The following is a 15,564-nucleotide window of genomic DNA, read 5'->3' as shown; positions in this document are numbered from 1 at the left end:
AATAAAAGATGCAATTAACCTATCTATCTGCTGACATGTTGTCTTTGGTAGGAATACTGGGATCATCTGAAAGAGACAGAGAAACCGGGGTAGGACTGTCATCTTTACAATGGTAATTCGGCCTACCAAAGATAAGGGCAGAGTCGACCAATTTTTAAAATCCTGGGTCATCTTGTCTATCAATGGCCTGAAATTTTTATTGTACAAAGCCCCCAGCGAGCGAGTGACTTTAACACCTAAATATGTGAACTCATTCATTTCCAGTTTAAATGGGAAAATGGAATAGTCAGTATCAGATTTTTTATTGGAAAAAGCAGGCCCTTTGAATAATTTAATTTATAACCTGATAAGTGTTACCTGATAACCTGTAGAGTTGGAAGTAGTCTGATACAATATTATTTGTCCATACTGCCGCTGTTGGGGAGTTGTACAATATTTTAACCCATGACAGGAATAAAGGGCCGAATGCAAACCTTTCCAAAACAGCAAGAAGATATTGCCATTCGACACGGTCGAATGCCTTCTCTGCATCTAGCGAAATAATAATTTCTGGATGTACTGAGTTAGGTGAATATGATAAGTTCAATAAATGAATCCCTTGCATGTAGTGATGAACGGGAAGCAGGAAAGTCAAAAAGTGAGCAGAAAAACTCGACGATGGTTGAGAAACACTTTTTTCAATCAAAACTCCAAGGGAGCAAACAATGGAGAGGAGAGATGGCTGCAAATAGCTTAACAGCAAGTTATTCAAAGAGCTCCATGGTAGACTACCAGCAGACCGCCGGTGTTTTGGATTAACTGGTTCCCTTGTTAACGAGTGATGGATTTCTTTAAACACATGCTGTAACAGCTGATGTTAAAATAAGACTCAAAAAAGATTCTAAAGTTATAAATTTACTGTAACTGTAGAAAACCGACGTTCGTAGCATGACTAAAAGTTTCCGTCGGGTTTTCAAACATCTGTTGATCACAAGTTAACACAGAAACCAGTTAATTCGAAACATGGGCAGGCAGATCAGAGCCCCGCTGCACAGACTGGGATGTGCTGCTTGGCGGGGCGGGACTCCGGCCGGGGGAGCGCTCGCTCTTTGAGCAGCATCTCAATGACATGTTGGAACATTACTGAGCAGATATCCAGCAGATAAAAACACATTGGTGAACCAGGATTGATCGTGAATCACTTTGTATGCCGTCCATGGAAACAGATGAATTTAACACAATTGTTTTCAACTGGATTGAAAAACATCCAAACTGGGCCAGTGACAAATGTTGAGTTTCCAAAGTCTCCTCTTGGTAGAAATAACCAGGATTAAATCCAAGTAAAGAAAAGTATCAGAGAAAAATAGTTTCATTCATTGACTTTTACTGACCACCCACTGTACCCGGCTTTGAAATGTGCAGAGAAAATGAGGAGTTGTGATGAAGAGCTAACACAGGTAAAAGAATCAGTAATGGCCAGAGACAGCTAACAATTATGAAATCTGCTGAAATATGCGCGACAAAAACTCAATTCTCTTCAGAAAAAAAATGGGGCTGAAATGAACAATAAAGGTGAAAAGGCTACAGGTGAAATGGGACGAAACTGCTAAATACTCGAAAACTGATAAAAAGAGTAAAGGTCAAAATATAGTAAAAAGTTAAAACCACCAAAAAATAGTTCAAAAATCATTCTTTTGCAAGTTCTTTTATAAGCAGTTTATCTTCAATTATAGAGGTGAGTGCTCTGATTCGGGCAACGTTTGCTGTGTTTGTATGCTGTGATGACAGTTTCCCGTCTTACTGCAGTGTCAGATTTAGTGAGTGAGGAAATGGAAGTGAGTGAAGCTGTTACCGTTCAATGAGCCACGCACCCCAATGCAAGGAAGCTCCAGCATGAACCTAAAATCATGCTCTGGTCCTGACACACTAACATGCTGAACTGGCTTTCTGGAATGTGTTGTGTATCAACAGGACATCATGTATACATTACTCATTCTGACCTCTGGATGGAAAGTGTGCCAACACAACTGACATGCTCCAGTGAGCTAAAGGCATGGCACTTACCAAGGACACAGGTACCTTTTATCTGGATATCTCAGATATAGCCATACATACTGCCTGGTCTGCTCAATAAGGATGTTTGAATTTCTGGTATTTAGAACCACATGGCCAGCACATCACATTATGCATATTTTGCATGGCGATTCCCTGCAGAATCCAAGCAGTGAGTCTTCAGGCGTGTTTGGACTGCAAAGATGTTTTCAGGACTGCTACCAGTCCTGTGAGGACAGCTGTATCCCATCATGCACCAGGGTGAGTTACAACAAACCCTGGTTCACAGCAAAACTCACACGGCTCAGGTCAGACAAAGTGGCAGCTTTCAGGAGTGGAGACAAAGACAGGAAGTGAGCAGAGCTAAGCGTGTATACTCTGAGAAACTCCAACACCAATTCTCAGCCAACAACACTGCCTCTGAAAAAATTCAATATGAATATATTTTCAGAGGGACCACCTGATCTCTCTTCCGGATGGTGAAACGCAGGAAACAACTCTGAGCTGCAGAAACTCAGCTGATCTAATTTTATTGTTGTTTCATCTTGAATTGGAGTCGATGGAATCACAGCCTTTTTGGAGCCAGACCCTGGTGGACACTGTGATGTTGCAATTTTTTGACACTTCCTGGTGGCTTCATTGTTGGAGCCACATGCTGTATCCATTACAGACACAACTAGAATTTGACCTCAGCCACAGGTCAAATCAGTGACCAACAACAATAAGAACACCATATATAACAGGATGCACACTATATTATGACTCGTGTTTGTCATTTGTTTTTGTGTATTCAACCAAAATGACCACAGGTCATAAACCTGAAATACAATAAAAAATAAGCCATCACAATACTTGAATACTTGAATGTAATCATTATTCAAGCAAAGAATGCTTGCAACATCTATCTAAATAACAAAGATGGCTGAAATCAATGAAAACCTACATTTCCCAGAATGCCTTGCGCCTACTGGGCATGTGCAGTTTGAGCCCTGCATCCACGAGTCTTCTCAAACCTAAACAAAGTGTCACATGCTCATACAGTGAATATGAACTCTCATCTTTGAAGCGCAACACTTGAAAATAGATCGACACCATGCACCACGCCGCTGCAATAGCAACAAACAGGTTCGGGCCGCCATTAGCACCGCTAGCCAAATGCTAATGCCACTAGCCGAATGCTAACACTGTTGAACGCTCACAAATCCCAGGTTTCTTACCACACTACGTGCTGCAGCGCTCAAGCAACAATCAACACTGGCCCGACGAGGCGCACATCGAAGCACATAAATGACATTATGTATGCGGTGCGGCGCGCGCATGCCAAACAGGCCCCCTGTCGGCGGGCCTGGCCAACTACGTGAAAGACTGCCCTATGTCTCAATGATACAGAACCCTTTAAAAAATTCCTGGATCCACACAGTGATCCGGATCATCACCAAAATTGAAAGGATTCTAAGTTAGCCCAAGACCCACCTTTCCACAAAGTTCCATTGCAATCCGTCCATTAGTTTTTCTGGAATCTTGCTAACAAACCAACAAACCAACAAACCAACCAACAAATCAACCAACCAACCAACCAACCAACCAACAAACCAACAAACCGACGTGATTACATAACCTCCTTGGTGGAGGTAATCAGTGATTTCAATGGAGGCAAAGCCCTCTAGTGGTTATTTAGCACAACTGCAATAGAAGAAGATCACAAATCTCTGACGTGGCGTGTAACCATGATCCGACGCCTGGATCCTGTTTGTGGACTTCAGCCTTCAACACAATCATCCCAGCTCTCCTGCAGGCGGTTCACGGAGATCCTGATAGACAAGACGCAGTGCATGAAGCTGGGCCTCAGTCCACCACTGATAATACCAAAACACACACAGAAACCAACTGTGCGCTAAGGACAGTCTTCACCATCATAAATATTATTGTAAATACTTTTGTCATTTGTGGAATTTATGAGAATAACAAAGAAGTTGGCCTTGTGGATCAAATACTTTTTGTTTTATTTATTGTACAAATAAAAACAAATCAGTTCAGACAACACAGAACAAAATTTTCAGTTGTTTCAATGAAAGGCAGACAAAAGAGGAAAATAATCTGCTCTGCACCTTTTTTCTCAAACAATCATATTCTTCAAACATCAAAAACAAAAGGCAAATAACAAAAGCAATATATTTCAATAAACATCGCAAAAAAAAAAAAAAAAAACTAAACTCAAACCTGAGTGGCCTGTACAGCCACTCTCACTCTGAACAGCTTTCTTTCATATCACAGTGATTCTTCTTGTTTCAATGACAACCTGGATTTGATCAATTTTTGGAATCTGATGTGAGTTACATTCATTTAATTCATCATCTAGATTATTCATGATCTACCCTTCTACTGAAATGTAGCGTTCCCTCACAGATCTCTGTTACTTTTAAGTTGTAGTTACTTTCTCTTTATGCAAATTTGTTCGGAACATTGACGGGTAAAGTCTTTTTCTGAACTTTACACACAGTTTACAGCATGCTGTTGCTATATTTTGAAAGTCCAATAATTTTAACTGGTTGAGTAATAAGTTTGTTGGATCTCTGCACTGTTTTCGACCGATCATTCCAGTGGTTCTTTTTGTCTCACGAATACTAACTGGATGTTAATTTCCCCCAAACTTCAACACAGAAGGTCAGGTATGGATCAATCAGAGAGTTTTAGAACATTTGTATTGTTTTGTGTTCCCTCACTTTGTTCATTTCAGTACCATCTTTATTGACTGAACTATCAGGGTATGTCATTCTGTTACTAAAAATCATGAATGTGTTTTCATTTAGTGACAATTTATTTATATCAAACCATTATTTTATTCTTTCACATCCTTCCATTGCTTGTGTTAAAATATCCACACACACACAAAAAAAAATACAGTGTCAATCGTCTGAAAAGAGAATAAATTTGAGTAGTCTGGATACAATAACAAAGTCACAGGTATATAAATAAAATAGTTTTGGTCCAAGAACCGACCTCTGAGGTACACCACATTTTATGTGATGTTGCTCAGATTCTGCATTATTGAAAGTCCCAAGTCTGGGAGGCAACTGGAAAAGCTTGTGAAGGAACGGAGACAAATAAAGAAATGGAGGAGGAGAAGAGAGGGCTGGAAGCACTGCGGGTGGAGCTAAAACAACAAGTGGCAAAGTTGCGAAGAGTTGAGTGGTTGAGAAAACAACACAAGAGGAAGAAACGAGCAAGGACTGGTTTTTACAGGGATCCGTACAGATTCATTAAAAACTGGTTTGGACCAGCAGAAGAGTGGGAACCTTCAGGTCCAAATAAATAAGATGGAGAAGCACCTGAAGAATACCTACTCACATGAAAAAAGGTGATCGCAATTCCTCATGACATGCCACCAATCCATCCACCGCAATACCAAATGGAAACTGGAGCCCCCTCATGGAGTGAGGAGGTAAGCACAGTGAAGCAGGCAAGATCAGCACTGGTCCCAGGGCCAAATGGCATCCCCCTACAACCTGTAAGAACACCCCTCTGGACACATCTCTGGAAACTGATGTGAGTAGTGTTGTAGAAGGGAAAAGTGCTTAAAGCATGGCGAAGAGCAGAGGGGGATATTAATCCCCAAAGAAGAAAACTCCAGCATAAGTCAGTTGCAGCAGATCAATCTCCTAAATGTTGAGGGAAAGATATTCTTTGGTATGGTGGCCCACCGGCTCTCTGCGTTTCTACAGAGCAACAATCTAATCGATATCGCAGTGCAGAAGACAGCAATAAGAGGCTTCTCAGGCTGTGTGGAACATGCCAATATCATCTGGCATCAGATTCAGAGTGCCAAGACGGAAAAGAAAAATCTCTATGTTGTATTCTTTGACCTTGCAAATGCTTTTGGCTCGGTCCCTCATGAGATGCTCTGGGAGGCAAACAAGTTTTTCCATGTCCTGGAGAGACACAAGGCTGGTGAAGACATACTTTCTTTTTTCTTTTTTTTTTTTTTGATGGTCTAAGTAAAATTTATTTAGTAAAAGTTTGACATATTGACCTTTTTGTTGATATATGAAGTTTTTTTTTTTCCCCTTGTCCTGTTCAGCAGCTGGGCATGCAATATTGTATGATTGTAGCCTTTTACTATCCGAACAGATTTTAATGTTAGCAGCAGGACGAGACTGAGTCTCCTCCTGCTGCTGCCTTTATTTAAAGCTGGCATCCGGCATGGCTGTCGGTCAGGACCAGGACGGAAACGCTCAGAGAGCAGGGACAGAAAGAGAGAAAGATAAAGAGAAGGAGAACGGGGGGGGGGGGGGCACAGCCTATGTACAAAGTCACAATACAAAACAGTGTTGTCGACGCATCACACGCAACCGAGAACAATCCCAAACCCCCAATCTAGACAACACCAAAACAGAGCCGACAACCAACACAGAAAATTACAGAACCATACATACATTTTTTTTTTTTTTTTTTTCCGAACCATATTAGTGAACAGACCAGGCCACAAAAATAAAAGGAGGTGTAGGGGAGGAAGGAAATGCAAGGACACCACAAACCCTTTTTTTTTTTTTTTTGTGAATATAGCTAGTCGTAACTCGTAGTAAACTCGGGGTGTGCATCAAGAGAGGGCTACTACAAATCACCATTATTCTAACCACCACAAGAAGACAAGGTAACCGAGTATGTGAAGAGTGATTAAAGATCAACGTGATCATGTGAATATGATGGTGACAGTGATGGCGATAGTGATCATGCATATATGACCTCTGACCTCTGAGAAGGCCAGAAGCAGGCCAGAGAGGCCCTCAGAGCCCAGACAGCCGGCGGTCATCACAGAGCCCGGATCCAAGTCGCCCCCCCAGGCAGACGCCCACGCTCCGGTCCAGAAACGGGGCAGAGGAAAGCCCCGGCCGGGCCCGGGCCCCGCGGAGCCACGACCGGCAGGAGCTGGTCCACCCCGGGCGCCGGACGCCCGGGGCGGGCAGGGCCGAGAGCCCAAGGCCCAAGAGCCCAGGACATACTTTCAAGACCCCGAGTTCTGTGTGACGATGCTGAATGACTGTACTGGATGACAGCTGCTGGAGAAAGGCATCATGGCGGGGTGCACCATCTCACCACTGGCCTTCACCATGGTGATGGAACTCATCATCTGATGGGTGGGTGATATGGCCTTAAATTTATATCACGGTATAATTCGAACCTTATATGGTACCAGGGGTCACCAACCCTGTTCCTGGAGAGCCCCTATCCAGCATGTTTTAGTTCTCTCCCTGCTTCAACACACCTGAATCTATTTATTCTCTAATCACCAAGCAAAGAGCAAAGCCCAGTAACGAGCCTGTTGATGCCAGCAGGTGTGTTGAAACACGGAAAGAAGGAAAACATGCTGGATAGGGGCTCTCCAGGAACAGGGTTGGTGACCCCTGTGGTAGACGATATATATCACAGTATAATTTGACATATGAATTACAGCATCGCAGTTTCTTAATGGTTAGCATAGCACATGGTAAAAGCATGGAAGCAGGAAGTAGTTTTTAAACTATTAAATAACAGAAGCCAAGTTACTTTGAAGCCAAACCAGATTATAGATCAGGGGTCGGCAACTTGATTATGTTGGAACACGAAGGAATCGTTCAAAACCAGCTAGTTCATCGGTAGCTAACAGCTAAGCTACTAGCTGACTGAGACACTGGTGGCGTCTATCAGCAGGCTACTTTTAGCAAGTGTCCCTGAACGCAGCAGGAGCTGCACGGCACAGGTTGTTCACTGATGCAGAGGGTTTCAAGGTGTTCCACAGGTAATGAAGGCAGTTTAGGAGGAGCTGGATAGCAGGTTAATGGACGGTGTTACTGCCTCCGTGAAACAGCGGCCTCAGATTGTCAGATCTGAGGCATCTTGTTGTTCACGGGGCAAAAGTAACCCGCAGGCCGCCAGTTGCCAACCGCTGTTATAGATTTTGCACCAATCTTTTTCTTGAGCTCTTCCTCTGTCTGTCCACTGCTCGCCACCATCACTGTTTATTGTGTAATTTTTCTTCGGGGAACCGGGCATCTTAAAAGTTGTATTACTGCCATCTAGTGGGTGTAATGTGCTATCGCAGTTGAGAGGTATGACCAAAATCCCTACCGTGGGCCACATTTATATCGCATACAGTTTATACCATTTCTACCGCCCACCCCTAATCCGAACAATTAAGTGAGTGGCTGGAGGTCAGCGATTGGACACTGGGCTCCGACTTCCTCCAATAAGCATGTTTATGGATGACATGACTATATTAACAACTACCAATATATTCAAGGTTTCAGTCAATATAGTCAAGCTTCATTCAATATACGAGTATTTGAGGTTTCGATCAATATTTTCAAAGATTAATTTCCTGAACGGCATGCCATATTCAGTAATAAATTTGTTTATATTTTTGATAAATATCATATCCATATGGTCAATGCACAATCTTTAACAATATTCATTGCGTCTTCTTTCAATATGTTCAGTTCACAGTTTTATTTCTTTTTGTTTTTATACAGACTAATTATTATGTCTATGAGTGTGTCATAGGCTGTATTTATATTTTGAACAAAAACCAAATCCCAGTTTTTTTGTTTTTGTACAGGTCCTCTTCGACGGCCTACAGAGTTTTTTGCTGAAGTACCCCTGATCATTTTTCTGTCCTTTGTATCACACATTGATAATTCTGATAGACCAAGAAGATTGGTATGGGATCACTGATGTCCGTCATCAATACTCCACTCTCTATTTGTACGTCTGTTGCATTGTTGAAGGTGTTATCAAGAGCAACAGTGCTGTGTGATTTGATTCTTGTTGGTTCGAATATTACTGGGAACAGACCCAAACTGTGCATTGAATTCAAGAGTTCAGTTGTTGTATTCAATCCACCTGGATTTTTAAGATCAATGTTAACTTCCCCCACTAAAAAACATGAAATTATTATATTTCTTGTCCAACAGCTCTGCCAGGTTGTCAGTGAAGGTTTTTGACATTTCACAACCAAAGATGAGGAGTCAGGGTTTGAACAGGCACAGCAGGGGGATTTAGGATTGCAAAGGAAACAAGTTAATTGACTGAGAGTTTTTCACCTTCTTTACCATGATGATGAAAGGCAAGGAAAAAAATGTTTTAGAAAGAGGCATGCAGTCGGAAGATATGGTTCATCTAAGGCGTTTCTAAAAGCAAATGATTAAGAAAGTGCATGAGAATTTTGAATAAGAACAATTGAACATTTATCAACACTGAATACTGACTGGTGTGTGTAGGACAGGTGTCTGCACGTTTGATGTCAAATGTCAATGTCAAATTTATTTGTATAGCACATTTTCAACTTGAAAGCCCAAAGTCCTTCACAATAAAAAAAATAAAGCAATATAAATACAACAATAAAATAATATAAAATGACATTAAAAGGAAGAAAAACATCCATTAAAAGATTAAAAGACAGTGACTACAGTGAATGCTCAGCTCAACCCGTCGAACGCCAGAGAGAAAAGATAAGTCTTTGATGAAGTTTTAAAGTGCTGAAGTGTCTGTGCAGCTCTGACATGCAGAGGGAGACTGTTCCAGAGCCGAGGGGCCGCCACAGTAATAGCTAGGAGGATGACCTCAAGGTTCTTGTTGGAGTGTGAGCAGACAGCAGCTCACACAGATAATCAGGAGCCAGGCCATTGAGGCATTTAAACACAATGAGGAGAACTTTAAACTGGACCCTGTAAAAAACTGGGAGCCAGTGTAGTGAGGCCAGGAATGGAGTGACGCTTGGTTCCAGTCAGCAGACGAGCTGCAGCATTTTGGACCAACTGCAGTCTTCCCATAGACGCCTGGTCTAAACCAAAATATAGAGAGTTACAGTAGTCCAGGCGAGCTGTAATGAACATATGCGTGACTCTCTCAAAGTCTCTGGCCGGCAAGTAAGATTTTAACTTTGAAAGCAGTCGCAGCTGGAAAAAGCTGTTTTTCACCACTGCATTGATTGATAATTCCAGATTTTTTTTCAACATACACAAATTCTAAATTTCATTCATAAGACAGAATTCAGTATAAACACAATATTAACACTGGTCAACAGAGAGGAGAGGTAGTAGAACTTTACAGAGTGCCAGCATGCTAAGAAATCAAAACTGGACAATGTTGATTTTAACAAAAATAAATAAATAAATAAAAAAGAAAAAACAGAGTTAATTCAACAGTGGTGATTTTTCAGTGCAGGTGTCTGGAGATGTTTGTAATCAAAGTTTGTGACGCACAAGTCAAAATATTCCTCATCAGACACGCTGACATTTTTGGTGTGGTATAATCAGCGATGTTTTTGGCCATTTTCAATCAGTATTGGTTTTTTGCCTCGTGTATGATTGATAACATTTTCAAAGGCAGCAAGCAAAATGCCAATTTTTCTTTTTTACTTAGAATATAGAGTGAAAGCAGTGAAAAGTTAAATTCTGACTCATTCATGTTTGAAAAACAAACACTGAGATCTCCCTCTAGAACTGCCATCTTAACGTGGTGGGGGAGTTTGAGAGCCCGCATGATCCCAGGAGCTATGTTGCCGGGGGGCTTTATGCCCCCCAGTAGGGTCTCCCATGGCAAACAGGTCCTGGGTGACGGGTCAGACTGAGAGCAGTTCAAAAACCCTTATGAGAAGAGAGACAGCAAAGGTCGTTACGTCGCCCGGTATGGCGCAGCCGGGGCCCCACCCTGGAGCCAGGCCTGGGTTTGGGGCTCGTAAGCGAGCGCCTGGTGGCCGGGCCTTTGCCCACGGGGCCCGGTCGGGCTCAGCCCGAAGGGGTGACATGGGCCTGACCTCCGGTGGACCCACCACCCACCGAGGGAACCATTAGGGGCCGGGTGCAGTGTGGGTTGGGTGGCAGTCGACGGCAAGGTGCCCGGCGACCCAATCCTCAGACACAGAGACGAGCTCTAGGGACATGGAATGTCACCTCGTTGGCGGGGAAGGAGCCCGAGCTTGTGAGGGAGGTTGAGAGGTACTGGCTAGATATAGTCGGGCTCACCTCCACACATAGCCTGGGCTCTGGAACCCAACCTCTCGAGAAGGGCTGGACTCTCCACTTCTCTGGCGTTGCCCGCGGTGAGAGGCGGCGGGCTGGTGTGGGTTTGCTTATAGCCCCACAGCTCAGCCGCCATGTGTTGGAGTTTACCCCAGTGAACGAGAGGGTCGCATCCCTGCGCCTTCGGGTCGGGGATAGGTGCCTCACTGTTGTCTCGGCTTATGGGCCGAACAGCAGTGTAGAGTACCCGGCCTTCTTGGAGTCCCTGGTAGGGGTGCTGGACAGTGCTCCGACTGGGGACTCCATTGTTCTACTGGGGGACTTCAATGCCCACGTGGGCAGCGACAGTGAGACCTGGAGGGGGGTGATTGGGTTGCACGGCCTCCCTGATCTGAACCCGAGTGGTGTTTTGTTATTGGACTTCTGTGCTAGTCACAGTTTGTCCATAACAAACACCATGTTCGAGCACAGGGGTGTCCATATGTGCACTTGGCACCAGGATACCCTAGGTCGGAGGTCGATGATCGACTTTGTGGTCGTGTCATCTGACCTTCGGCCGCGTGTTTTGGACACTCGGGTGAAGAGAGGGGCAGAGCAGTCGACCAATCACCACCTGGTGGTGAGTTGGATTCACTGGCGGAGGAGGAAACCGGACAGACTTGGCAGACCCAAACGTGTTGTGAGGATCTGCTGGGAACGTCTGGTGGAACCCTCTGTCAGAAGGATTTTCAACTCCCACCTCCGGGAGAGCTTCTCTCATGTCCCGAGGGAGGCTGGGGACATTGAGTCCGAGTGGACCATGTTCTCTACCTCCATTGTCGAAGCAGCTGCCCGGAGCTGTGGTCGTAAGGTCTCCGGTGCCTGTCGTGGCGGCAACCCCCGAACCCGGTGGTGGACACCAGAAGTAAGGGCTGCCGTCAAGCTGAGGGAGGAGTCCTATCGAGCCTTGTTGGCTCATGGGACTCCCGAAGCAGCTGAGAGGTACCGGCAGGCCAAGCGAACTGCAGCCTGAGTGGTTGTGGAGGCAAAAACTCGGGTCTGGGAGGAGTTCGGGGAGGCCATGGAGGAGGACTATCGGTCGGCCTCGAAGAAATTCTGGCAAACCGTCCGGCGCCTCAGGAGGGGAAAGCAGGTCTCTGCCAACACTGTTTACAGTGGAGGTGGGGAGCTGCTGACCTCAACTGGGGATATTGTTGGACGGTGGAAGGAATACTTCGAGGACCTCCTCAATCCCGTTGCCACGTCTTCCGTGGAGGAAGCAGAGGCTGAGGTCTCAGAGGTGGACTCGTCCATCACCCAAGCTGAAGTCACCGGGGTGGTTGGTAAGCTCCTCGGTGGCAAGGCACCGGGGATGGACGAGATTCGCCCTGAGTATCTTAAGTCTCTGGATGTGCAGAGACTGTCTTGGTTGACACGTCTCTGCAACATCGCGTGGCAGTCGGGGACGGTGCCTCTGGATTGGCAGACTGGGATGGTGGTCCCCCTGTTTAAAAAGGGGGACAGGAGGGTGTACTCCAACTATAGGGGGATCACACTCCTCAGCCTCTCTGGGAAAGTCTATTCCAGGGTACTGGAGAGGAGGATTCGACCGATAGCCGAACCTCGGATTCAGGAGGAACAATGCGTTTTCGTCCTGGTCGTGGAACAGTGGACCAGCTCTATACCCTCCATAGGGTGCTCGAGGGTTCGTGGGAGTTCGCCCAACCAGTTCACATGTGTTTTGTGGACTTGGAGAAGGCGTTCGACCGCGTCCCTCGTGGTGTCTTGTGGGGGGTGCTCCGGGAATACAGAGTCCGGGGCCCCTTGTTAAGGGCCGTCCGGTCTCTGTATGACCGGAGTAGGAGTCTGGTCCGCATTACCGGCAGTAAGTCGGACCTGTTCCCGGTGCATGTTGGACTCTGGAAGGGCTGCCCTTTGTCACCGGTTCTGTTTATAATCTTTATGGACAGAATTTCTAGGTGCAGCCAGGGGCCGGAGGGGGTCCGGTTCGGGGACCACAGGATTTCATCTCTGCTTTTTGCAGATGATGTCGTCCTGTTGGCTTCATCGAACCCGGATCTACAGCATGCACTGGGGCGGTTCGCAGCCGAGTGTGAAGCGACAGGGATGAGGATCAGCACCTCCAAATCCGAGGCCATGGTCCTCGACCGGAAGAAGGTGGCTTGCCCTCTCCAGGTCAGTGGAGAGACTCTGGCCCAAGTAGAGGAGTTTAAGTATCTTGGGGTCTTGTTCACGAGTGGGGGACGGATGGAGCGTGAGATTGACAGGCGGATCGGTGCAGCGGCCACAGTGATGCGGTCGTTGTATCGGTCCGTTGTGGTGAAGAGGGAGCTGAGCCGAAAGGCAAAGCTCTCGATTTACCGGTCAATCTACGTTCCCACCCTCACCTATGGTCATGAACTTTGGGTCATGACCGACAGGACAAGATCCCGGATACAAGCGGCTGAAATGAGCTTCCTCCGTAGGGTGGCTGGGCGCTCCCTTAGAAATAGGGTGAGGAGCTCAGTCACCAGGCAGGAACTCGGAGTAGAGCCGCTACTCCTCCACATCGAGAGGGGCCAGCTGAGGTGGCTCAGGCATCTGGTTAGGATGCCTCTTGGATGCCTCCCTGGGGAGGTGTTCCGGGCATGTCCCACTGGGAGGAGACCCTGGGGAAGACCCAGGACACGCTGGAGAGACTATGTCTCTCGGCTGGCCTAGGAACGCCTTGGGATCCTCCCAGAGGAGCTGGAGGAAGTGTCTGGGGACAGGGAAGTCTGGGCATCCCTGCTGAGACTGCTGCCCCTGCGACCCGGCCCCGGATAAGCGGAAGAAAATGGATGGATGGATGGATGGAACACTGAGATGATGTGCCCTGTGATTTTGGCCATACGTTTTTCTTCTTGAATGAGATTTCCCACCAAGGCTTTCATGATTTTGTCTGTGAGAATTTGTGTGGTGCAGCAATCAACTACAAGAAGAAAATCTGACCCCAAGTCTCACAGGAATATGGCTTCTCATATGTGAGTTCTCATGTGGCTAAACAAACTACTACGGTGATTGAAACTCTTTCCATACGTAACACAGGAGTATGGTTTCTCACCAGTGTGAGTTCTCATGTGGCTCAACAAATTACCCTTTAAAATGAAACTTTTTCCACATGTTTCACAGGAATGTGGCTTCTCACCTGTGTGAGTTCTCAAGTGGCGGGAAAAACTACTGCGTCGACTGAAACTTTTCCCACATGTTTGACAAGAGTATGGTTTCTCACCTGTGTGAATTCTCATGTGGCACAACAAATGACATTTTCTAGAGAAACTTTTTCCACAAGTTTCACAAGAATTTGGCTTCTCACCTGTGTGAGTTCTCATGTGCCGCAGCAAATGACTTTTTCTAGAGAAACTTTTTCCACAAGTTTCACAAGAATTCGGCTTCTCACCTGTGTGATTTCCTACGAGAACCAACAAATTACTCTGTTGACTGGAACCTTGACCTGATTCTTCTTGTTCCACATTGATCTGTGGAGGTTCTGATTCCTCGTGGTCCTCTTTAAACTGTAGAAGTCCTGGCTCTTCCTGTTCCTCTTTTATCTGTTGAGGTTCTGGCTCTCCTTGCTCGAGACAGTACCTTGATTCCTGCTTAAAGACCTGATACTCTCCCCAGTCATGATCCTGTTGAAGTTCTGGAGGGACAAAAAAGTGCAGAAGTCAGTGAGATTAATTCCACGGTCCCGGCTTTAAAAAAAAAACAAAAAAACAACAACACTGGAACTCAAGTAAATTATTACATAATAGCTTGATGTGCTGCTTTTGCTGCTGAACAGCTGGTAGATGAATGGTTAAGTATTTAGGATCAACTTTTTCTCTGTGAAAGATTCAATCATCTTCTCTCATATCAGCTCAACGTTCTATCAACTGTTTACCATGATACCTGGTATGAGGTGATGAGGCTCAAGTCCTCCACAAGGCTGTATGGTACATTTAATTATTAAGGACCATGTGGACTGGAATTGTGTCAGGATGTGTCAGCAAACAAGGGCTTCGGGTTGTGGCCCAGTTCCCCTGCAGCGTGGAGGACGTGGCCCTGGCTGTGGGGGAAAAAAATGGGCTACGATAACGTCAAGTTGGTCACGAGGATGAACAGCGCCATGGTGATCTTCCTGGACCAGGTGGAGTAGGCTCACGCTGTGGTTGAGTCGGGCATTACTGTTGCAGACAGGTTCGTCCCGGTCCAGCCGCTGTCTCAGCCGGCTGTCCGGGTGGTCCTGTAAGTCTCAGCTGCTCAAGAACGCTGTGTGTCACAGAAGACACGTATTTATGACACTCAATTATTGAGTATCATAAATAGCTCCGGAGCTCAACCTCCGATTCCGCGTGAGAGTAAATGATTATGACTACGTGGTTTTCGCGAGCTCAGCTGGCATGAAGTGTTTCAGCTGTGGACAGGAGGGACACACGATCAGGGCCTGCCCGGCTGTGTCGGCTCCATCTGGTTCAGCGGAGTCGGGCTCGGCGGGGCCGGGTTCTACGGGACCCGGTGCTGGTGAGGTGGAGGGATG

At 45.8% G+C, this 15,564-nt stretch overlaps 1 protein-coding gene across 1 annotated transcript; it reads right to left on the bottom strand.

Moving 5' to 3' along the window:
- Positions 1 to 14,023: 14,023 nt before the first annotated feature.
- Positions 14,024 to 15,155, bottom strand: LOC115396942 (gastrula zinc finger protein XlCGF57.1-like). Its single transcript, XM_030103033.1, has 3 exons — positions 15,138 to 15,155; positions 14,634 to 14,688; positions 14,024 to 14,457 (listed from the first exon to the last, which is right to left on the bottom strand). Exons 1-3 carry the CDS (start codon positions 15,153 to 15,155, stop codon positions 14,024 to 14,026), a joined length of 507 nt encoding a protein of 168 aa, XP_029958893.1.
- Between the last annotated feature and the right edge of the window lie 409 nt (positions 15,156 to 15,564).

This window comes from Salarias fasciatus, chromosome 2 (genome assembly GCF_902148845.1).
Source record: "Salarias fasciatus chromosome 2, fSalaFa1.1, whole genome shotgun sequence".
In the NCBI taxonomy this organism is placed as follows: Eukaryota; Metazoa; Chordata; class Actinopteri; order Blenniiformes; family Blenniidae; genus Salarias; species Salarias fasciatus.
Note: the sequence above shows the minus strand (reverse complement) of the source record. Positions and strands in the feature narration are given on the sequence as shown.

Excerpts from the sequence above, each read along its gene's own strand:
- LOC115396942 (XM_030103033.1), bottom strand. Across the intron at positions 14,458-14,633 it reads GTCTTTAAGCAGGAATCAAG|GAAATCACACAGGTGAGAAG; the intron begins GTACTGTCTCGA and ends TGGTTCTCGTAG.